This window comes from Neltuma alba, unplaced genomic scaffold, assembly GCF_004799145.2.
Source record: "Neltuma alba isolate B1F8T4 unplaced genomic scaffold, ASM479914v2 tig00012576_pilon, whole genome shotgun sequence".
In the NCBI taxonomy this organism is placed as follows: domain Eukaryota; kingdom Viridiplantae; phylum Streptophyta; class Magnoliopsida; order Fabales; family Fabaceae; genus Neltuma; species Neltuma alba.
Genome location: NW_021637028.1, coordinates 44549 through 69739, shown reverse-complemented (window position 1 = coordinate 69739; position 25191 = coordinate 44549). Strand labels below are relative to the sequence as shown.

The 25191-nt window shown below is 34.5% G+C and overlaps 2 protein-coding genes and 1 pseudogene across 2 annotated transcripts; 2 read left to right on the top strand and 1 right to left on the bottom strand.

Moving 5' to 3' along the window:
• Nucleotides 1-6893: 6893 nt before the first annotated feature.
• On the top strand, nucleotides 6894-8529 carry LOC114728855 (leucine-rich repeat extensin-like protein 6). The gene has a single exon (XM_028915810.1). It carries the CDS (start codon nucleotides 6917-6919, stop codon nucleotides 8252-8254), a length of 1338 nt encoding a protein of 445 aa, XP_028771643.1. The 5' UTR covers nucleotides 6894-6916; the 3' UTR covers nucleotides 8255-8529.
• A 4102-nt stretch (nucleotides 8530-12631) lies between these two features.
• On the bottom strand, nucleotides 12632-13204 carry LOC114728836 (uncharacterized). Its single transcript, XM_028915793.1, has one exon. It carries the CDS (start codon nucleotides 13202-13204, stop codon nucleotides 12632-12634), a length of 573 nt encoding a protein of 190 aa, XP_028771626.1.
• Nucleotides 13205-18935: 5731 nt separating this feature from the next.
• LOC114728835 (leucine-rich repeat extensin-like protein 6) lies at nucleotides 18936-19945 on the top strand (annotated as a pseudogene).
• Nucleotides 19946-25191: the final 5246 nt, after the last annotated feature.

Sequence of the window (25191 nt, the reverse complement as noted above, 5' to 3'; positions counted from 1 at the left end):
AGTTGCATTGTTGATGACTTTTAAATGGATATTGTCCAAATAAAGAACGGTTCAGATGATAAAGATTTGACCCATTACCCTAAACTTATAAATCCAAATCCCTTCTTTATATATGTAAAAACTTTTAGCCTGTTTGTTTTCATTCTTTGTTTTCTTGTTCTTAAAACAATTTTATAAAATTGTTTCTTAAGACAAGTTTTGAAAACAAAAATAAAAGAATTTGTTTGGATAATAATTTAAAAAAAAATCGTGTTTGAAAAAAAAAATATAAAGAATCACACTTGATACGTGATAGTTGTCACTAGTAATGATAAGTAGTAAATAGTAGGTAAGAAGAGAAGAAAGATTTCTCAAAATTTTCAAAACAAAAAATAAAAAACACAAAAACAAAAACAAGAAAACATGTAAAAATTGTTTTGGTCTTTTAGTTTTTAAAAATATTTTTACTGTTTTTTGTTTTTTTAAAACAATCAACTAAAAACAAATTACCAAATAAGCTCTTTTTTTTCTATTTTGAAAAACAAAAAATTATTTTCAAAACGAAAAACCAAGCAAACATTTTATTACTAAGTGATGTGTAAGTGCCTTTGTAGACACATTTTAACCCCAAAAGCTTGCTTTGGCTTTTGATGAGTGCTAAAATCAAAACACATCTCACCTAAACGTTCATTAGATAAAGTAAAAAAGAAAAAAAATTAATATTATTATTGATCATCACGATTCAACTGAATTTTGGTATTGACTGCTGTAATTTCAAATCATGGCTTTTTATAGTTATGATTTCATAAGAACTTGATCTGAGTTAATGCTGCTGAATATAGAAACTGAAACTGAAATTTGTCTGACCTTATAATAAGTTTTGGTTTTCATCATTCTTGTACATTTAATGACTTTTGGTTTTGATTTTTACAGTGTTAACTTTTAGTTAATATATACCATTAAACTCAATTCAAGTCATTATGAAACTATGAGAATGAAAAATCATAATTTGAACTTCTAGGTACTAAAATCAAAATGCGATCAAATTATAAAAGCCAACAATAATATTAACAAAAAAAAAAGATATTGTTCTCTTGTGACTTGTAAGAATAATTACATGTGCTCCATCAATTATGAACAGAAACAGTGATAAGATTTAAAAAGCCAGGCAACTATTGAAAGAGAAGATGGAAGTAAGAAGAATGAAAGAAGCTTGCAGGAAAAAGCAATTGAGCGCGCACTTGGAAGCTGTCTCATCTGATAAAGTGCTTTGTGAAAAACGTTGACAATTTAATTGACTCTTCGGTGTTTAAAATCTTCATCACGAATGGCCAACAATTAATTGATGATTGATTTGAATGAAATTGATATTGGATTTTTTGAATTTGAAAATAAAAATAAAAAGGTTAATTATAAATTTGTTTTGAAAGTTATTACTTACGCTAGGCATGCGGAAGTCTTTTTGAAATTTAATATTACTCTGAAAATTTAAAATCATAGTAATCGTGCTATTTATTTTTAAAAAAGTAACACTAACTATTAAAAATTTAAAATAATAACATTAATAGTTAACGTTTTTAACAATAAAGGATAGAATTGTTGTGATTTTAAATTTATAGGGCAATATTAACAAAAAAACTCTAGATACCTAATGTTGTTGAGTGAATACTTTTAATGCAAATTTACATCCTACGCCAAAATGAGAAAGAGGTTAAAATTTAGTTCTAATAATTCCAATTTTATCCGAAATTCCCTAAAAACTGAAACTTCAACATCTGCATCATAGTTGCAAATCATGAAAGTAGCGGTAAATTTTCCAAGAGCTTACAAATGATAATCTACTAAGTTTACGTCATTTCCAACTCATCAACGCGTAATATTAAAACTCAATTAAGTTGGTCAGTTAGACTAGTAAATTGACAAACCAATCTTTTAGCTAATTTAGTCAACATTTTTACACACATTGATCATATTGAATTTTCTACTTTTTCCTTTTGAAGCTGGGTTGGTCAGTTATTCGCGTTTTGATAACCCTGTTTGTTAAATTTTACATATGAATTATAACTTTGTGATCATTTACCTTTTTTTTTTTTACTAGCGTGATCATTTACCTTTACTAGTGGGTGTTTGGCAACTGCAAAAAGTCCTTCTCAGAAGCACTTTTTTATAAAACGAAACAAACTTCTCTACATATTTACTTCGTAAATTGTAAAAGTACTTCTGAAACCATGGTTTGGTTTCCATCCAAACAGCTCATAGTTTAATAACCAATCCGCTTTTCATTATTTTGCATCAATGATATTTTGAATAATTTTAGGGTTTGTTTGGTTGGAGGGGAAGGGAGGGAAAATGAGCCATTCCCTCATTTGGTTAAAAATTTTGGAGGGGAAGGGAGCTAAAATGTCCCCTCCTCTCCCTTCTCCCATTTTAGCTCCCCTCCAAATTTGGGGTTTTTGAAGGGGAGCCAAATTTTTAGACCATTACACCCTTATAGTTTTTTTAATATTCCACTTCTACCCATAAAATATATTATTATAATATTTATTTCAAATAAAAAATATATTATCCTAAGTAAAAAAATAAAAAAATAAACATTATTATAATTAAAAATATATTATAAAAATTATTTTAAAATAAAAAATTATAACATTATAAAATTAATTGTTTTTTATAAATATATTATTTATTAAATATATTTTAAAGCTGGAAAAAAAGATAGCCTAAAGAGAATAAAATTTCATTTTTCTTAGAGCATGTAAAATTTGTTAATTTGATTATTTTAAATATATTATTATATTAATTAGAATAAAAAATTTCTGTACCAATTTTTCAATACACATATTAACATGATAAGACTGAATTTTTACTAAATTATATAATTTAAATTAAGATGTAAATTAATTTATATAATATATCAATAAAAAACATAAACTAATATGTAAGGGTAAAATGATAAATTGATTATTACTATCCCTCCCCTCCTCTCTTTGAACCAAATAAGGGATCATTAAATATCCTCCCCTCTATTCTTTTTTAATGAAACCAAACAAAGTGAGAATAAAACTTTCCCTCCCCTTCCCTAAAACCAAACAGGCCCTTAGAGTTAAACTTGGTGTCGAGAACATATAAAAATGTTTTTAAAAAGCACTTTTTTTGTAAAATAAGAAAAATTTCTTTACATATTTACTTCGTATACTGTAAAAACACTTTTAAAGTCATCATTTAGTTTCTATCAAAACACTTTTAAAGTTTTAATTTTTAAAAAAGACAATTATATATATTTGTGGCCTAATGAGTGTTTCTCTATCATCATAATCAACATCTACGTAAATTGATCCCAAAATGTCATTTTCTCATATGAAATTGCTGTCTTAAGGAACCTCACTACTTATCTAAATTATATGATTCGTACTTTAGAATGAAACAAACAACCGGCAAGAACTGTTGACTTTTTTTTAATTAATACGAAGCCTCTGATTCTGATATGTAGGGACGCCTTGTCATCATAATCAATGTAATTAGTCAATTTCATAGGTACTATGTCTATCACTTAACATCATCCCCCTTTGCCCCTGCCAAACCATTCCATTTTCTATTAACAATTATAATATTATTTATTATCAACAAATAATAAAAACATTTTAAAACGTTTTTTTTTTTGCAAATGAAATAACTATTTGTATCCTTGCATTTTAAAAAATATATTGCAAATAAAATAGAACACATATTAATTTATCATTATATTATAATTTATACATAGCATATAATTAATTAGAAATTTATAAATATTATTTAGGCTAAAAGTATACCTTTAGTCTTTTAATTTTACATAAGGTTTCATTTTGACTTCTTAACTTTAAAAAGTAAATTTTTAGTCTTCTAATCCTGGAACTGTTTACAAAAAATGATAATATTGAGCTCTTGAATGTTGATAAAACATTACTAAATGCTATGATATTGAGTTTAATTTTTAAAACAACCATGATTATTGCAAAAAAAAAATCATTTAAGACTAATAATTCTAGGGTTAATGGACTAAAAATATACTTTTTAAAGTTAAGGGACTAAATTAAAATCTTACATAAAGTTAAAAGACCAAATGTATACTTTAGCCTATTATTTATTTAACAACTAACAGGAGCAAAAAATAACATATAAGCTAAAATAATCTAATTAAGCTAATAGATGTTATTCTTAATGGAGGGGATTGTGGCCATTTAGACAAATCTCGAGTTTGAATTTGTGAAATAACTCATACTCAACAATACTTAAATCTAACATGGTGGTATAACTGATATCAAATAATATATAAAAATCTATCTAAAAGTTCTAACAAAAAATCTATGTAATAAAAAGTTTTCGTTATAAATATAACTAGGAGCAAGACTTGTTTTGTTAAGTGACAGGTTTTGATTTAGAAATGCCGTTTTCTTATAACGATTATTTATCACAAAAAGTTAATTTTCATACATCTGGACAATTAATTGATTGATTACCAAAAGCCAAAGCATGATGAAGCACATACGATCATCAATTGTGGGGTCAATGCGTGTAAAAGGATTGCCTTTGTGTGATTTTCAGATGCATATTAATTAAAAGTAATAATGATTTTTTTATTATATTAATAATAATAATTTACCATATAAAAGAAGCTTTTGAAACATGACACATAGTAAATAATAATTAATATTTAATGTGCAAATCATTAATGTTTTATGTCTTTGTTATTAACATTTGAAGCAGTCAAATTACAGCTAGCAATGGATTATAAACCATTTGGAACAATTTCGACTGGGAGACTTTCGTTTAATTAAGGCCAGAAAATAGTATTTTACAAAATTATTAATTTTTGATTTATGACGAAGGAATATCGTAATTATTTCGAGAACATCGTGATAAACAAATACAGTGAAAGAAATTATCATATATCACTTTTGTTGCTAATGATGACTGGACGCTAAACAAAGCCTATGACCACCAACCATTAACCCTAAAAAACATATTCGAGTCTTAACAAGAATTATTGTAGCCCTTGAAAATACAAGAAAAGGAGATAGAAAACAACAAATTAAAATATAACATATTTAGAAAAAAAAAGAAAAGAATTAAAACCCTAACTAGAATGTGTCCAAAGTATCTTTGGAATTTCTTTTATTTCTTCCCCTTTTTCTCTCTTTTTTCAAAGGGGTTGTTGGATGGTTAATTTCTTTTCCTAGTATGTGTACTAACTTTTCATGTCCATGATAGAGCTCCTTGTGGAGTGTTCTATATGGCATAATTCAAAAGGTGATGCTTTAGTTTTCACAACTAGTGGAATTAATTAATAATTAATTTCTTAACAGAAAAAATTGATAATTGTTTCCTCTCTTTTTTTTTCCTTTCCTTTCCTTTATTGTTTTTTAGGGTTGCTGAAAGGAGAAGAAACATCCTAGGGACAAGTACTAGAAGAATAATGGCTCTAATTGTTATTAATATGTAAACCCCGTTGAAATTTCTCCATGTTTGTTAAGCAATATTCCTATGCAACATTAACACACACACAGAGGGGCACACAATACAACTTTGAAAATAGAGAAAATTACAATCAAGTCTCTAGAAAGAAAATAATTATCAAAAAATCTCAATAACAACCTATTTAATTTATAATGATAAGTTTTAGAATTGAGAATAACAATTTTGGGACTTGTTTTGTAATTTTTTCTTTCTTAGGGCTACATTATAATTTTTTCTTGAAAAATATTGATGACAAACCTTGCACAAGCACTTCCTCCTTTTCATATTATTAGATTTTTTTTTGTAAAATTACACAGATACATATATATATCTTAAGAATATCCTTCAATTAATGTAATTTAACCCCAACCCAAACTCACACTTAAATATTACGTCATCATTAATTGTGGGTGATTTTAGAATAAATTCCTCACTGAACCCTTTTTCTTTTTCAAAATATCTTATGTTTTGAAACATCTAGCTAGCACTCTAAAAAAATACCTTATAGTAATATGAAATGGAGGAGGGTGTTTATATATAAAAAGGTAAATGCGACGAAAACCGCGTTTTTGGTAAGAAATTATAAAGCCGCCTTTGTTCAACATGCCCACAACTTCATTAGAATGCTAGCTCTGAATATCTATATATATATATATATATATATATATATAAAATATAAAGGGGTAGAGAGAAGACTTTAATTTCCAAACTAATCCGTTCGGCAAAGTATATTTTATAATTTTCCAAATAATAGTTTAAAAACATATAGTAATATATTATAAGTATAAATATATTTTAATTTCCCTATGGTCACTTTATAATTATAAATTATAAATGCTTCGTATCGAGTGTCTGAAATAAATTATATTGTACTGTTTATTATTTATAAACAGTGTGGTCTCCATAAATTTTAGATTATATAGTGCATAGATGTATAGATTATGCGCTCTTTACAGCCCAAAAAAAACATGATTAAGCAGAAGGATTTTGTCATTCATAATTACACACGCAAAAAATTATCATAATATACATGAAAATAGTTAATTGCAGCTTAATTAATTATTTATTGTCCTAGCCGATGTGAAAGGTATTATGAAGATAACAATTTAGTCTCAATCAAATATTGGATAAAATGATTTTTAAGAAATGCCTTAATATATATAAACCCCAAAAAGATTAATATTCAATTTTCATGGATCATACCCTTCATTCCACTTCCAGTTCCTATGTTAATTAATATTTATAAAAAAGTCAAATATTTGAGCTACTTATATATTATTAAAAAGACCCTAATTGCACAATTTGAAGACATCAAATCTTCATAATTAGTATTAAAATCATCTAAAAATAATCAATTTGTAGTCCCGTCCTTTTTAATTATATATAAGGCCAACCTCGCACATCATCTTTGAGTACTCTTTTCTGAGGCCTTACCTCACCATCAATGGCCTCTCTTCTTCTTCAACCTCGTCATCATCGTCTTCGTCCTCTTCTTCCTTTACCGGTCTGTGTCATCTTCTTCCTCATTTTTCTTCTCTCCATTATCAATCCTTCTCACCAAGCTTCTTCTAATAATGTCACCGTCCCATTAAACCCTAGGCTGATCAAAGCTTACTATGCTCTTCAAGCATGGAAGCATTCCATCACCTCCGATCCCAAGAACTTCACCTCCAACTGGTACGGCTACCATGTTTGCAACTACAACGGCGTTTACTGTGCTCCGGCGCCGGATGATCCCCACATCTACACCGTCGCCGGCATCGACCTCAACCACGGCGACATCTCTGGTTCCTTGCCGGAAGACCTTGGTCAACTCACCGACCTTGCTCTCTTCCATCTCAACTCTAACCGGTTCTGTGGGACCCTCCCTCAGAGCTTCCGTAACCTTCATCTTCTTCATGAGCTTGACGTCAGTAACAACCAGTTGTCCGGGCCGTTCCCCGACGTCATTTTGTGTCTCCGTTCGTTGAAGTTCTTGGACATTAGGTTCAACTCTTTCGAAGGCACGGTCCCTTTTGGTCTCTTTGACCTTAAGCTCGACGCCGTTTTCATAAACGACAACAAGTTTCAGTTCTCGTTGCCGGAGAATCTCGGGAATTCTCCGGTGTCCGTTGTGGTCTTCGCCAACAATAATCTGAATGGGTGTGTTCCGTCGAGTCTGGGAAAAATGAAGGACACGCTTAATGAGATTATAATTTCCAACAGTGGGTTAAAGGGCTGTTTACCGGAGGAGATTGGTAAATTGGATCAAGTTACGGTGTTTGATGTGAGTTTTAACAAGTTAATCGGAACGTTGCCGGAATCTATTGAGGGAATGAAGAAATTGGAGCAGTTGAATGTGGCGCATAACGAGCTCTCCGGTGAGATTCCGGCGAGTGTGTGCTCGTTGCCGAGGTTACAGAACTTCACGTACTCCTATAACTACTTCTGCAGCGAACCGCCTACCTGTCTGAAGTTGCCGGCGAAAGATGATCGGAAAAATTGTATTCCTTACCGGCCGATGCAGAGGTCAGAAATGGAATGTAAAGCTTTTTATGCTCACCCAGTTGATTGTGGTGCCTTTGGATGCTCAAGGCCGCCACCACCGCCTCCTCCTCCATCACCTCCTCCGCCATCTCCTCCTCCTCCATCACCACCTCCGCCATCTCCTCCTCCTCCATCACCCCCTCCGCCCCCTCCACCCCCACCTCCTCCTCCTCCGCCCCCTCCGCCCCCACCTCCTCCACCTCCGCCGCCGCCACCGCCACCTCCTCCTCCGGCGGTTCACCATTATTATCCGTGATGACAGCAAAATTAGTAAATATAATTTACTTCTTTCTTTTCCGTATAGAATAATCAGGAAAGTTTAATTGCTGCTTACTTGGATGAGTTAGTCAGCATTTGGAAAAAATTTTAAAAATAAAAAAAAAAATCTAGCACGTCGACATTGATGGGGTTAATTTATGGGATATAATTACATTATTACGTTGTACTCATACTTTTTTGTTTTTTTGCCAGACGTTGTAATCATATATAGTCATACTTGAAATTAGTGGCGTTTGTTTTTTTGCTGGTCAACTTATTCTCAATTGACTCTCTTTCTTCTCATCCTCCCATTTTTTAATTTTCCCTTATATTCGTATGTAATTACTTGTTTGGGTGGTCCAAATTAATTTTGATAGGTTAAATATTAATAGTATTAACATTTTATATTATCAAAATTTTCATATTTTGAAAATAAAAATTTAAAATTAAATAAACTAGCCATGATTAAGTTGGGTAAAACATGTATATAATAATTTTAGATAATAATATGGGTTCGGCAATCGTGAATTAATAAATAGAATTAATATTATGCCCGTTTAAAATAATTTATAAATAGCTTTTTAATTGTAATTTATGAAATACGAAGTAAATATATTAGAAGAATTTTGTCTCAGTTTAAATAAAACTTACTTATAAACGATTTCAATCATAATGGCAAGCAGAGCCACTAATCATGATGGTAAGCAGGGCCATTATCTGGCTATGGACAAATGGTACAAAACAATGGTTAAAAAAAAATTAGAAAGCCGAAATCCGTTTGCTTTTTACATGCCAAAACAAAGAAATGAAAACACGAGACAGATATAATCAACGTGCTCATTCAAAAATGATAGTGATTTTTAATTTCATTCAAACATGTTGATAAATTTTATAATAATTATATATGTAACAACCATGGGAAAGCTTTTCACATGGGGCTTGTCATTCACTCATGTTAGACCATTTCTTCACCAGTGGTTAGGAGAACAATTGTTGACATTGACAAATAAAATATTTTCCTATAAATATTGAGTAGCTAATTTAAATATATAAAGTAAGTTTAATTGACGTGGTCAAAGTTGGAAATTTCTTCACAGATCCACAGTAACATACTTCTTCTTCTTCCCCTTCTGAGAAACTCGCTGGACCAAGTCGCATCAAATGAAAGATGCCCTGAATTAATTAATTAGTTCAATTATCTTCATCTGGTTCCTTCAATGAAAGTTATATGGATATTAATTTATACAGATTTGAAATTTAATACAAGGGTTAAGGGTTATTTTTTTTTACCTATAATTATTTGAGAAATTGTTTTAGGTTTTTGAAAATTTTTTTGCCTCAATATTATGTTAAAAGTATTTTAAAAAAAGATTGCTAATGATCAACTTAGTTTTTTTTAACTGTTATACGAATTTGCTCTTTTTTAATGTCGATCGGGTGATAGTGAACTTAAAAAAGTTCTGAATACCCACAATTCCTTTAACTTTTTAAGATAAACATGGCTCTTAATTCTTAATATAAATTATCAATATGATCTCTCTCTATCTGTATGCACATTTTTATATTGTAATGTCTTTATAGTTTATACATCTAAATGGTTGGCCAAAAAAAAAAACATGTAAATAAACTTTTGACTTTTAGACGAATGAAAATCATGGATTTGAAGTATTTACCTGTAATTAAGCCCACTTATCGTCCTCAAATCTCTCTTGTTTTATTTACTAAGGAGGAGAAAATTAAACAAGGTTGTGTGAGTTTGTATGGCATCAAATTAAATTGCCCTTAGATTATTCCTCAAATGTGAAGATTTAGATTTCAAAGATTACAATGTTTCCACTAGCTATACTGAAGGCCCGAAACACAATTTTTTTGAGCTCAAGACAATTGTATATTTAAAGGAGGTAAATCGAACCACAATCAATAGGAGTTGAACTTGGTAAAAAAAAGATTAGTCTTTCATAAGACGACGAATCAATATTTAAATTCTTTTTGTGAGGAGTGTTTACATTTAGTACCTAATAGTGTTTCGAATATGTTTGCCTCCAATAGATAGATACTTATATGTATCCCAAAAAAAAATTGAACCACAGTCTTACATATTTAGGTCGAAATACATGTAATTATATATGGCATGCAAATTCATAATAATATTTGCTTTCGGGGTAATGGAATTCAGTATTGATTCCCAAAAAGGATACGGGGTGATTCTAGTTAGCTGTTGGAGGCCTAAATGAAACTTACGAGGCCCAAATTAACGATGGAAAAACATTACCAAGTGGTGACGTGGAACACTTTTTTATTTTTATACACAAGACATGAAACACGTTTTCTTTTTTTTGGTGAACAGACATGAAACACTTTTTTTTTTAATGAAATGGATAATTCTCATCACAAAATAAACTATACAAAGTCAGGCAATATACAAGCAACATATATACAAGCAATAGGATTCACATGATTAAATTGATAGTGGAAAAACATTTTAAGGAATGCCTAAATATAGCACAAATACTTATCAAAATATTTTCAACAGTATAATTCTCACCGGAAAAGAGATAGTGATTCTTTGCTTCTCATAATTTCCAACAAGTTATGCAAAATCCAATTTTTCAAGAATCCTCTAGATTTGGATGCTGCAGTTGATGAGTTAACTAGTAAGCAATATCTTTCTCAAAGAAATCTATGTATATATCATTTGGGAAAACTTTCTTCCACACCGAGAAAGTTAAAGGACAAGCCTTAAAAACGTGATTAATATCCTCTATGTCTACACAATAAAAAATAAATATCTGATATGATGTTATACCTCTTCTATATCTTTCAGCATTAGTGAGCAATTCCTTTTAACAAGAAGCCAAATAAAGGTCTATACCCTCTTAGCTATTGGAAGCTTTCATATCTGGGTCCACTTTTTTTCAGCATTGTTCCAATTTTTAAATGGAGACAAGCGGCACCATTCTGCAAACGTTCAATTTTTCCCCACAAATTATACATAAATAAATATATCACGCGCCTAACATGTGACTTCAATAATTAGGTGCCATGCATGTTATGTTAATTTGATGGGCTTTTAAGCTTGATTGTATCAAAAAACAATTGAGATAAGGTACAATTTTGACCATAATGTGTAATTTTGTTCCTGATTTTTTAATAGTGTAATTTTGACCTTAATTTTTTGTTTTGAGTTAGGGACAAAATTACACTCCTAAAAATCATGGTCAAAATTACACCACAAGAAAATGAGGAACAAAATTGCACTTTAATCCAAAAATTGATGGGCTTAGATTTTTCTATTTTTATTATATTTTTTCATCTATTTTTTTCATATGTTTTTTTAATTAATGTTTTAACTCTAATAGCTTGCATATAATGGATTTTTGAGTTTAAGTTATTAATTAGAATTTTCAAGGGTCTTAACTAGTTTAGAAGCCTTCTAATTTTTTTTTAATAAATGCTTCATTATGTATATGCTATCAAAATTGGGGTTCACAGTGAGAAAGAATTTAATTCTTTGAATGAGTACTTGACCAATTATTTGGTGTTCTTTAAATAATTAAACTTGTGGCTCATTCAAGTTTTTTTCCCCGTTCGTGGTGGCATTCAGTGACTTTATTTTCTGTTGCTTGTTGAGAATTTCTTATGCGTAGTTCCAATTTATCTGCGTGCTTCTATATCATTGATTTGCAGGTTGTAACATTAATTAATATAAAAATTTACATTTATTTCGGCTAATTATTACGCATTAACCAGTGTAGAAAACCATACTTTCTACATCGGCTGCGAGTGAAAATCAATGTAGGGTTAGCTACTTTTTTCTACACCAATTAACAACAAACAATATAGAAATCATTGTAGAAAGTCTAAGATTTTTTTTATATCAACTATATCACCATAAATCGGTGTAAACAGTTCTTTTTAACTGCCGTAAGAGGCCAATGCAAACGGGAAACATTCTTTTTACCCGCTTTGATGTTAATGTATTGCACCAAGCTTTTAAGGTAGGCATCTATTTAAATAAGCTTTCAAAACATTACATATTAATTCATTGATGATATACATTTAACCTATTCTAATACTGTGATGTGCATTGTCCATGGCTGATGAATATTTAATTAGTACATGTAGATTTTCTTTTACACTGCTTTATGATTGGGAGAGAAAGATAAAAAGTTAGGGTAGGATATGATTCATGAAATTTATAATTAAATTCCTTAAATCTTATGACCTTTTTTTTAATCAAAATCTTATGACTTTATTAACACCCATAGAATATGATGTATGTTTAATATTTCTTTTTTTCTTTTTGAATTACACGAGGCAAGCTTAAAGCTTGAAAGAGTTGGGGAATAAACAAAAGATCAAAGATAAGAGAATTCTAAGAAGTAGGACCAAAGTCCTCAATTGATTGCGCGTCTTTATAAATGACATGTCGGCAGTACTCCACTATTTGCAGCAACAGTTTCAACTGCACTTCCTCTGAGTGTGCTTGTCTTGCTAGCTTATCAGCACATTCCAGTGTTTCCCTATTTGCATGTGTCAGCTTGACCTCCCAGTCCTCATATAATAATTGCCTTGTTTCCTCAATAATTTGTCCATAAGGATGATTCTCTCCACTATCTCTAAGCAGGGTGCTTATCGCTTCTAGTGAATTGGAAAAAATTTGGACCTGCTTCAATCTGAGATGTTGGCAGACTTCCAATCCTGTTTTGATTGCTAAAATTTCAGCTATTGTAGTAGGGTAGAAGCCCAGATTTTTTTGGAAGCCCATGATCCACTTTCCTCTTTCATCTCTGATGATCCCTCCACATGCCGCTTTGTTGTAGCTTATGATTGAAGCATCTACATCCAGACGTGTACATCCCGGTGTTGGAGGTATCCAGTGGTCCGCCCTCTGGTGATCTGTATTGAAAAGTTGATGGTGAAACTTCCCTATTGATGTGTCTTCCATGAGCTGGTATAAGATGTGTTGATATGTCTCCCTGGTTGTTCTGTTCCTTCCTTCGAAAATCGTTGTACATCTATTTTTCCAGAGCATCCAACAAACATGGCTAAATATTCTTGTCCAGGGCCAATGTTTGAGTCTTGGTGTGCTTAAGTTTTTCTTGCTATTCCATCTGATCCAACCCTGCAAATCAAAAGAGAAGAAGACAGTATAATGGTTAGGAGAAATAAACTATTTCCACACTTCTCGCGCTCTCTCACAATCTCTAAGGGTATGTATTATACTCTCCTCACACTGACAGCCCATGGGGCAATTTGAATTGTTGGAAATTCCTCTTTTAGCTCTTAGGGAGTTAGTCATCAGTCTCTCATTTGTGACTTGCCATAGGAAAAATTTGATTTTTTCTGGGATTTGCCAACACCAAAACCTTGTCCAGACTTGTGGTCTGGCATGCTCACCAGATTCCTTGATGAACAAATAAGCTGCCTTAATAGAGAATTTCCGTCTGAAGCACTTCTCCATATGAATTCATCTTCTCTGGTGCTTGTAGGGGGATTAATTTTCCTCAGGAAGTTTATGATCCAAGGAGGGAAGTATTTTTTCCATTGTTCTACATCCCAGTTACCATTCGGCAAGACAAAGTCCCGCACTGAAGGTCCTGGCTTTACTTCACCGATGTTTTGTGAGATAAAATCAATGAGAGGCTCTTTGAGTGGTGTCCATATATCCCACCAGAAGTAAGTACTGTTACCATTGTTCACTTTCTTACCAATTCCTTGTATGAAAGACTCCCAGACACTGACTATAGCTTTCCACGTCTTGGACTGGATAGCTTTTTTAAATATCTCCGGTGTCATGTTGTTTCCGCAATCATTATTATTTCGCAGATACTGAACCCATAAGGCAGACGGTTTGGTAAGCAGCCCCCAGCAGAGTTTCATGATGAAGGCCTTATTTTGAATCTCAAGATTTTTGATGCCAAGTCCTCCTGCCTTCTTGTTTTCCATTATCTTCTGCCAAGCTATCAAGTGAAGTCTTCTAGCTGTTTCATCTTGGGACCACAGGAAGTTCCTGCTTGTTTTTTCAATTTCTTGGAGAACTCTTTTTGGGAGGAGCATGGATTGCATCTGATAGGAGGGGAGAGCTGATAGGACAGCTTTGATGAGTACTGTTCTCCCAGCTATGGATAGAAATCTTCCTTTCCAAGCAGTAAGTCGAGACTTAACTCTTTGGATTATATGTCCATAGGAATTTTTTGTCACTCTTGAATGAATTAATGGAACACCCATATACTTTCCAAGATCAGGAGTTATGTTAATCCCAAGACTTTGGCTAAGTTGCATTGTGTGGTTGAAGTGCAGATTCTTCAAGAAGAATGCTTTAGACTTGTCCAGATTAATCCTGTGCCCTGAAATGCTGCAAAATCACCTCAGAACTTGCTTGATTTCTTCCATTTGTTTTAGAGAGGCTTCCGCAAAAAGAAGAAGGTCATCAGCGAAGAAAAGGTGGGAGATCTGAGGCCCATTTCTTTTGAATCCTAAAGGTTTTCACCTGTTTCTCCTGCATTCATCTTTTATTAGGCGACCCAATCTTTCCATGCACAAGACAAAAAGGTAGGGGCTCAAAGGATCTCCTTGTCGAATACCTCTTGAAGGGGTAAATTCAGGACCCTCTAGACCGTTCCACTGCACTCTCATTGTAACGGAGGTAACACAAGCCATGATGAGTTCAATCAAATCTTCTTTCAGTCCCACACAGTGAAGGGTGTTTCTGAGGTAGCCCCAATCCAACCGGTCAAAAGCTTTTTCCATATCTACTTTTACTACTATAAAACCCTTCTTACCTGTCTTTGTTTGCATTCGATGTATAGCTTCCTGGGCAATAATTATGTTGTCATAGCTTGAACGGGAGGCTATGAAACTACACTGTTCTTGCCCAATTAAATGATCCATTACTGATCTAAGACAAGTAGCTATCACCTTAGTTATTACTTTACAACTTACATTGCAAAGAGAGATAGGTCTCATTTCCCTTAGGGTCGTTGGTTGGTCCACTTTTAGGATGAGGACTATGCTGGTCTGGTTGAAATTGCCAATAGTGGTTGGATTCTGGAAAGCCTCCTTAACCAACTTACACAAAGCCTGCCCCACTCTCTCCTATTGGGATTAGAAGAAGTGTGCTTGGAGTCCATCGGGTCCTGGAGCTTTAAACCCATCCATTGAGAAAGCAGCGTTTTTGATTTCCACATCGGTCACTTCTTTGTGGATTTCATCGACCTAGTTTAGTGTCAGTCTTAGGAAATTCTGTGGCCAGCTTAAGTCTTCTTCTATTTGATTGTCTTTTGTATAGAGTTGTTGATAGAACTGACTAGCCATCCGTGCCAGTTCTTCTAGGTTTTGTACCCATTCCCCTCTATCATTCACAAGGCTGTGATTCTTTGCTTCTTTCTCTTGAACACAACTGAAGCATGAAAGAATTTTGTATTTCTGTCACCCCATTTGAGCCAGTTACAGCGGGCCTTTTGAAACCAAATCATTTCTTCTTGGAGTGTTAGTTTATTGTATTCGTTCCAGAGGTTCTTTTCCACCCGAGCTAACCCATTTGAAGGATTACTCTTTTTATGTCTCTCTATACCCTCCATTCTCTTTAGAATTTTTTGTTTGCGTCTTGGAATACTTCCTAAGTGTTCTTTATTCCACTTGGTTGTAGCTTCTTGGAACTTGGCCACACCTTGGCACCAAGTACTTTCTTCCCAGGCTGCTTTCACAATATCGTTAAAACCATCCTCAGGAGCCTAGGCGGCTTGGTAGTGGAACCGCTGTGGTGGAGGTTGTTGTTTCTCTTGACTGTATAGGGACAACACTATTACTTTATGATCAGATTTGTACTTCAGATCATAGTAGATTCTGGATGTCGGAAATTTTATGTCCCAGGCTATGTTCCCAAAGACCCAATCCAGCTTTTCTTGAATCTCTCCTCTTTCCCAGGTGAACTTGTTCCCAGTATCTTCCAATTCCAATAGACCTGAATCTGTAATGCACTCGTTGAATCTGACATGGATGTGATATGTGGCTTGGCCCCTCCCCTCTTGTCTCTTGGAGCCCTATAAGCATTGAAGTCACCCAGTAAGATCCGGGCTTCCTCTGTAGCTTGGCTATGGTTTTGATTGATTGCCAAAGAGTTGTCTTTTGCGACGATTAGTCTCTCCATAGACAAAGGATCCGAAAAAAGTTTTAGAGGAGTGCTTGTCTCTGATTTGGCAATGTAGGATTTGCTCATTGGATGAGATGTAAGTAACAGTGCAATCTTTTTCGTTCCACATGAGCCATATACCTCCAGCATATCCAGTAGCTTCCACTCTAATCCAATTGAAGAAACCCATTTTCCTTACAACCCTGTCTGCCCTTGGTCCGCTAATTCTTGGTTCAATTATACAGAGAATGTCGATTTTGTTCTTGTTGACAATGTCTTTCACAATTATGGGGAAGGTCTTGCTGCCAGCTCCCCTACAGTTCCAACTAGCAATATTCGTGGATAAAAGGAAAGGAAGGAAAAGAGCACTTATCTGCTCAACTGTGTCTCTGGGACGGCTTCTACTGTTGCCGTGTCCTCCTCAGCCAGTTCCATACCTCTTCCATTATCACATAGCATCATAGGGTCTGGTGGTTTTGGGTCTAGGTTGAGTTCTGATAATGGTTCGTTTTCACTCCCATTGTTGGTTAACGGGTACTGATGATGGTTTGCACTTGTGTTCTGGTTCTCCATTTCGTTATTCTTCTGTTCATTTGAGTTGCTAACCATCAGGTTCTTGGTCTGGCTAGCTTGGTTCACATTTCCACTAATCACGTGATGCACTCTTTGTTTAGAGGCCAGCTTGGCCTTCTCTTTCGGTCCTTGCTCCACCTAGGCTTTAAAGTCACTGCTGGTTTGCAAATTGGGCTTAGGAGTTCCTTCTGTTTCATTTTCCTTTCCATATTGGGCCTTTCATTCTCCTTCCCGTAAGCTTTTTGGGCCCCCTTTGATTTGTCTTTGAAAATTGTTTAGAGGGCCCACTTAATTGTCTTCCTATCACTGTGCTTTTCATGTTTCTAGACTTCTTTTTTTCCCCGGTCACCAAATTTGGATTCTTTTGCATAGGGAGTTCAACCACCTCCTTTCCGCTAGCTCTACTTTCTCCATTCCCTATCCCGTCTTCTTCTTTAAGCGCCGCCAGCACAACAAATCTAGAGGGTACAGAGGTCTGGTCTTCCCTTCTGCCAGCTTTCGTACTATTTCCCCCATAGGCCGTCCTACTCACTGGCTTCTCTCCCTCGAGATTCAAGTTCTAGCAAACCCCGAAACAAACATCCAGGGTCCGAAAGGTTCAGAATTCATCAAAGTGAAGTTTTCCGGTTGTTTCTCCAGTGTGTTCATGTCAGCTGGTATTCTGGTTCCATCTTGCTTCTCAGGTTGATTGCATTTCTTCCACAGGCATGCTTCCCTTCTATGACCATAGCGGCCACATTCAAAGCAGATCAGTTTCAATCCTTCATATTCAACATTGAAGGCTTCGTTTGCCACTATAATTCTAGGTACAAGCTATTTCTGTAGATCAAGTTCTACACAAGTTCTAGCATAGCGTGCCCTCTCTGTTGTTGTCTTTGCTGAGCATGGGTTCGCCAGAGTATTTAGATCGACTTTTAAAGGTCTTCCTACTCTTTCTCCCAATCGTGCTATACAATGACTGTTGTAGCAATGCATGGGAATATGAGGTATTCTAATCCATGTTACAATCCGACCCAGAGGGTTCTTGAAGGGATCGAAATATGGTGTCCATCTCTGCACTATGACACAGTGTTGAGCGATGACCCATGGTCCCCCATATAGAACTCGTGTGTAGTGCGCCTTCCAGAACTCCGGATTTGTGAATTTCACCACAAAGTAATTATTGGGTAGGTCTATCAGGTTAAAGTCTGAAATCCCCTACAGTCTTGAGAGATGGCTTTTCAGATTATACAGATTGTATCTTCTTCCTAGCACTGTGATTATCAGAGAGAAATTCCACGGCTTACACCACTCATTATACTCTTCCTCTGAGATAGGAGCCACCGGATAGATATTATCAGTCTCTTGACTTCCTCTATAGCTCTGGCATCTTCCAAAAAATGTCATCTTCTTCTGGAAGTATTTCTTCTGATTCCGTGTAGGATCCTCCATTGGCTACTCCATTGAACCCCAGGAGCGATTGCTTATAGGATGGGGTTTTTGAATGACTTTCGCCTTTCTCGCGTCCCTGATCAGCTGGGTTTTTCCTTTTCCTTGAATCCTCCTGATCGCCCTCTTGTTCTGGCTCTTTCTCATCTATGTTATCATCCATAATTGCTTCGGTTGTTCCTTCTACTTTCTTCTTCTTTGTCTGAACGTCTCCGATAGAGTCCGCCGGCCGGTCTGGTGGATTTTTGCGTTGACCTGTGTCTTCCATATCACGCAAATCCTTGGCATAGTTACCAAGAGAGAGAAAACTAAGTCACTAAGAGCCAGGTTGTATGTTTAATATTTCTAACGCATACACTATTAATTTTCTTTGATATTTTGAATGCCAATTTTTTTTCTTTGGATATAATGTCAAATTTAACTACACCAACATCATCATCTTCCCATATTAGTTTCTCCATTAATGAGTCATAATCCTATCCCATCGAATCCTTTTCTATATAAAACAAGTCATTCCAATAATAAAAAAAATTATCATCATCAAATGACATCTCAATTTCATCGCACTTGTCTTTTATTTCTCCTTATTCTCCTCTCAATCCTTAACCCTTTCCATGAATCTTTTCAAATGAACAAGGATCCTAAACTCACAAAAGCTTACACAGCTCTTCAAGCATGGAAACACACTATCGCTTCTGATCCCTCAGACTTCACCTCAAATCGGAACGGCCTCCATGTCTGCAATTACACGGGAATCTTCTGTGCACCATCCCTTAAAAACCCCCACCTCGTCACCGTTGCCAGAATCGACCTCAACGGTGCTAACATTTCCGGTTCATTGAAGGAAAACGCGGCCTTTTAACTGACCTTGCCCTTTTCCACATCAACTCGAATCGCTTCACAGGATCCCTCCCCAAAAGCTTCACCTCCATAAACCTTCTTTTCGAGCTCGACGTCAGTAACAATAAACTCTCTGGTGATTTTTCTGATGTCGTTTTGAATCTCCCTTCATTGCGTTACATGGATATAAGGTTCAACAACTTCCCAAGGCAATGTTCCTTCCCGCTTTTTGATCTAAAACTTGATGCCATTTTCATAAGCGACAATAAGTTTTAGTTCACATTGCCTGAGAACCTGGGAAATTCTGCTGCTTCTGTGATTGTAATGGCGAATAATGACCTCAAGGGTCTAGTATTCCTCCAAGTGTGGCCAAAATGAAGGAGACACTGAACGAGATTATAGTTTCAAACAGTGGGTTAAGTGGTTTGTTGCCGGAAGAAATTGGGGATTTAGTTAACTTGACAGTTTTGGATGTGAGCTCTAACAATTTTGTTGGGTCGTTGCCGGAATCCATGAAGGGGATGAAGAGCTTGGAGGTGTTGAATGTGGGGCATAACAACTTTTTCGGTGAGATTCCGGTGGGCCTGTGCTTATTGCCGAGGATTAAGAAGTTTACACATACATCTAATTTCTTCAAGAGGGAGCCACTGGAGTGTGCCAAGTTGCCTGGTGAATGATAACCGGAAAAATCACATGCCAAAGAGACCACCGTGAAGGTCAACAAGTGAATACAAAGCTCTTCTAGTCCTCACAAAAAAAAAGAATAAAAAACTCTCGGTTAATTGTACCACCCGGCCTTGAAAATGTCTATCTTGAATATAATTATCTCCTAATTCATTGTTTTTTGTGTGGCTAAACATAGGTATCCAAACGAGAATTCGAAACGTATTTATTACATTATATAGGAATAACTCTTTTTGATAGAAGCAACACTATTGCTAGTTCATGGTTTGTTTACCATAGGCATATATATAATTATATATGACACGGGGAGGATGACAATAATTAACCCATAAAAGAATTTAATAACGGTTAGGCTTATAATAATTTTTTTGAAAAAACAAAATTGCAAATATACATTCAAATAATTACAGTTTTAAAAATTTCAATTATAAATAGAACATTTAAGCTTTCAATTCATAATCGATAATCTCATTTACAATTATTTAAATTCATATTTTATAATTTATTTATAACTTACCATTTATAATGGATCAGTCTTTTTAAAGTTGGAATAGTTTTACTTGGTTTTAATGAAATTGTCTCTTGATTAAAAAAAATGTCAGTAATTCAATCTTTATAAGTTTTTTGCTAAAGTATAAATATCCTTCTATTAGAAGCAATCTTATTTGAGGTATTGTCAAGCATCTTTATAAGTTATAACTACACTAATTAGTTTGTTCAAGATAGGACCAAACCTTGTTTTTGAAGAAATGACCTTAAATCTTTGTGTATTGACTCGAAATCGAATTGTTTGGGATTCAAAAGTAAAGAAAATTTTTTATCTACTAATAGTGGATTCAAAGATGAAGAAAGGTGAATAGGTTCTGCAGAAGTGGATTCACTTATGATGTAAGTTATCTTGCTTACTCACTTGCTCTCTACTGTTGAGAGATTTAGCTTTGATGTCATGGGGGCGAGTCTCCTCAATCTTTGAGACTTAATCTAGAGAATTACAGGTCTTACCATGTCAAATTCCTTACAAACAATACTCCAGGTCTCACACAGACCACATTAATACCTCAACTTGTAAAACTCCAGACTAAGAACTCTTTAATCAAAAGAGATCATCTCACAGGATCGTGGTCGGATTTTTTTTGATGCACAGGATCCTCATTGAGGCAAGTGTAGAGCATAATTGAATCTCTAGAGCAGATAGAACAAGTTTTCAAAAAGAAAGGGTTTAGAGAGATATTAGAGAAAACAAAATTTTATTCCACACTCAATATTTGATACAACTTTTGATTTCTTTAGAAATACTGTCAACCTGAGTGGTCAGGTTTTCAGTTTTTAAAGAGAGATGATCAAGCTTAGAATCAATTTGATGGAGACAATTGTTCGGGCAAGTGGCATTTTCTATTTGCCAATTCAAAACTTCTTCAAAAGGAGAAAGTAGTTTGTAAGTATCCTGAGGGGTAACTTCGATAAGAACAACATAAGGTCTGGAAGAAACCTTAGTGTGTTCATTGTGTCCAGGCTTCAAAGGGCTGAAAATTCTTCCTCACATGGCTTGGAACGAATCATGCCTATAATGGGGATAGGATGGTTCTGAGATGTTGAAGGAACCATTGGTTGTGGTGGACGATTTGGCTAAATGTCTAGGAAAACACTGGCAACTAAGTTATCATGTCCTAGTTCCTTGAGTACATTGTTAGGATTAAGGTTTTGATGATAACAAAGTGAGTAAATTGTGATTTAGCATGTTGATCGATAATCTGATCGATCAAGGTTTTATCGATAAGCTGATAGATAATAACTCTATTTAATTAAGTAAATTCAACAGAAACTTTGATCGATAACGTGTTAGATAACATGTTGATCGATCATTCTTAGTTGCATATGAAAATCTGGGATAAATTATCGATCACTTGATCGATAATCAGAATACAAATTTAATAGGTGTTTATCGATCACATGATTGATAAACCGATTATCGATGAGAAGGCAGATAAATGGTAATGCACTTTACTCATTCTATGTTTTGTTTTTATCGCCATTTATCGATCACATTATCGATCAACTATTTATCAATAATATGATCGAACATTGCCTCATAACTTTTCGTGCAGGAACTTATTTCAGTGGCTTATTGATCACCTAATCGATAAGAACATTATCAATCACATGATGGATAATCAACATATCTTTGTCCCATCATGGATCTTCGATCACCAGATCGATAATTAGATTATCGATAATCTTATTGATAACCACCCTTCATGTTTACGTTGTTTTCACATAACTTGATCGATAAATCAATTCTTTTGTTTTACCAGAAAAGACCTCTTTATCGATAACATAATCGATCAACCCTTTATCGATCATCTATTCAATCAACTTACATAGTCTGTGCTTTCACAAAATATACTTTTGCCTACTGTTTATCGATGAGGTTATCTATCATCTGTTTATCGATAAAGTATTCGATAATTAGTGTTTCAAAAGTCATTTCTTTAACACTCTATTTATCGATAACCTGATCGATCAACAAATGTTCGATCACTTGTTTGATCATGAGGTGATTTTAGGTTAAACCTTAAGTCTCAATGTTTCTCAAAATTTATCATATATTTCATTCGAGCTTTTCTTAGCCTTCATAAGTGTCTTGTTTCAAGTGTCAAAATCAAAAGCAACCTTGATCTTCATTGTCTATGCATCATAGTATGATCTCATTTCTCTTTATCGATCACCTAATCGATAAACTGTTGATCCATAACTTGATCAATAATCTTAGTTCTCTGGTTCAAAAGTCTTCACTCAGAATAATCGATAACCTAATCGATCAAGAAATAATCGAACATCACTTCGATCAAGCACGTTCAGTTACTACCCAGTGCATCTGACAACTGATTGATTCTAACCATAAGCTATGAATATTCGATTATCAATTGTTCGGATCTACTCTTGATCTTATTCTATGAAGAATAAACTTATTGAATGAATGTATTTTTGCAGATTACGAAGAAAATCCAACAGCACTCCAACGGTTGTCCAAGTAGTCTGTAATCTACCTTGTCAGAAGCATTAATGGCAGAAACCGTTGCAACTGGAAAAACATGCAACCGGACTTACAATGGGTAGAAGCTCTTTCGTCTAACGGTTACTAAACGATCTCAACTATAAAAGGTGCGAAGAAGCATTAAATGAACAGATTGAATACCCGAGCTACCCTCTGTTGATTTTTACTATTGCATTCAATACTCTGTTCTTTCATAACTTCGAGCGTTAGTGATTATCATTTATTCACTCTGTAAGAGAGTTTATTTACTACTCATTAATCACGTTTGTGTGATACTCAAGGGTGTGGACTCTTGAGTGGGGCTGTAACCTTACGGGAAGTAAGAGGGAGTGATTGAGAGCTTCAATTATTGTACTGAGGCGCCAAGAGCCTGATCAATCTTGGAACATAGGGAAATGCTCGGAGGTGTTCTGAGGACTGGACGTAGGTCAAGTGGTTGAGACCGAACTAGTATAAATCTTGTGTCTTCCTCTCTTGGTGAAATCATTCTAAACTCACACTCTCTGTTTCCGATAGTTCTTTGTTTTAATTTCGTAAATTTTTATAACTCACCCAATTCACCCCTCTCTTGGGTGAGACTGCCACTAACATAGATCACAAAAAGTTAAATCTCTAGAAGGTGCTTCAGGAAGTGGTCTATTGATGGTTAGATGAGAAGCTCCATCACCTTTGTCATTTTTCCAAGGCTTTGGCTAAGCACAAGGAGGTTGAGCCTTTTTTATCCCATGAGACTTCTTAAAATTGAAGTCTATAAGATTATCATCATCAAAATTATACCAAAAATTAGGATGGTGACCGTTACAGTTTGGATCACATATGTTTGGATCTATGTCCCAAACAAAATGTCCATTCACACAAGAGATAAAGATAGGCTTTCTTTCAGCTGTAAAATGATCAACTGGTGGATACTTATCACTTTCAAAGAGAAGGAGAATTGTAGCGATTCTCCTTATTAGAGGAGGAGGTTCCCTCTATGCCTTGTCATTAGAAAATAGTCTTAACTGTATTGTTAGGCATTTTGTGAACTATTAAGGAGCTGTTGTATGGACATCAACTGGAGTAGAGTGGAACTGTTTTTCATAGTTGTTGATCCATTCAAGTGGCATGATTTGAGAAAGTTCGTCTCTTGAGATCTTTCTTGGAATATTGATAATGGTTGGGCCATGGTCTCTTATCATTAAATATGTAAAGAACATCCTAGGTAGAATTTGGAAAATGAAGATCTGAAGAGTGATTTGCACTCAATAGACCATTTAGTGGTGGAGAGTGGCCATAATAGCTTGAGGATCTTGATTTGCTCCAATAACCTAAATATGAACTTTCAATCTCTATAAAATAGTCGGATCAGAAAGCATGAAATTGAAACTCGGAACAATGGTCATTATAACACCGTCATTACTAAGAGTAGTGAGGAAAGTCCCTGTCAAAGCATTTTGATAGGATTTATATGAAGTATCTAAGAGTGCAACCCTTGCAATGGCTAGGAAACCTTTCCTTCAATGAAAGGTAAGAACAAGACTAGCAACGCCTATATGAATGTCCGTATATCCTTGTTCTATGTAAGAATCAATGATGGGTTGATGTATCTCAAGGGTAACATACTCTAGCTTAGAACTTTTAACAATTTCTTTAATAGGAGAAGAGGATCTAGAGACAGAGGATCTAATAGATATGGTAAAAGATCTTTAATGATGGAAAGAGAGTATGGGCTGATGAGAGAAAGTTTCGTGGCTTGAATACGAGTATCGGGTAGAATGTGAGTAATGTCAACAAGATTATCAACTTTGTTGCTAAGGGTATGGCGAAGAGAAGAAGGGATACGGCCAAGGGAAAGAGATGAAGAAAGGCAAATAGGTTCTGCAAAAGTGGATTCACTCATGATGTAGGTGATCTTTCTTACTCACTTGCTCTCTACTGCTGAGAGGTTTAGTTCTGATACAATGGGGGCGAGTCTCTTCAATCTTCTTGATGAACATAATGTTTGGACTACACCACCCCCAAAAAGACAAAACTTTTTTTTTTGTTTATTCATTCTTTACAGGCCTTATGTATGAGACCTTAATGGAAGTCTTTTTATAAACAACCGTCTAAATTTCTGGAACACTTCTGCTCTTTGGCCTAAATATGAGACTAAAATAATAAAGAAATTAGGAGAAACTTTAATTGTATTAAATGAACTAGAAACTGGTAAAGACTCTGTAGGACTCCCCCTTGGCCCATT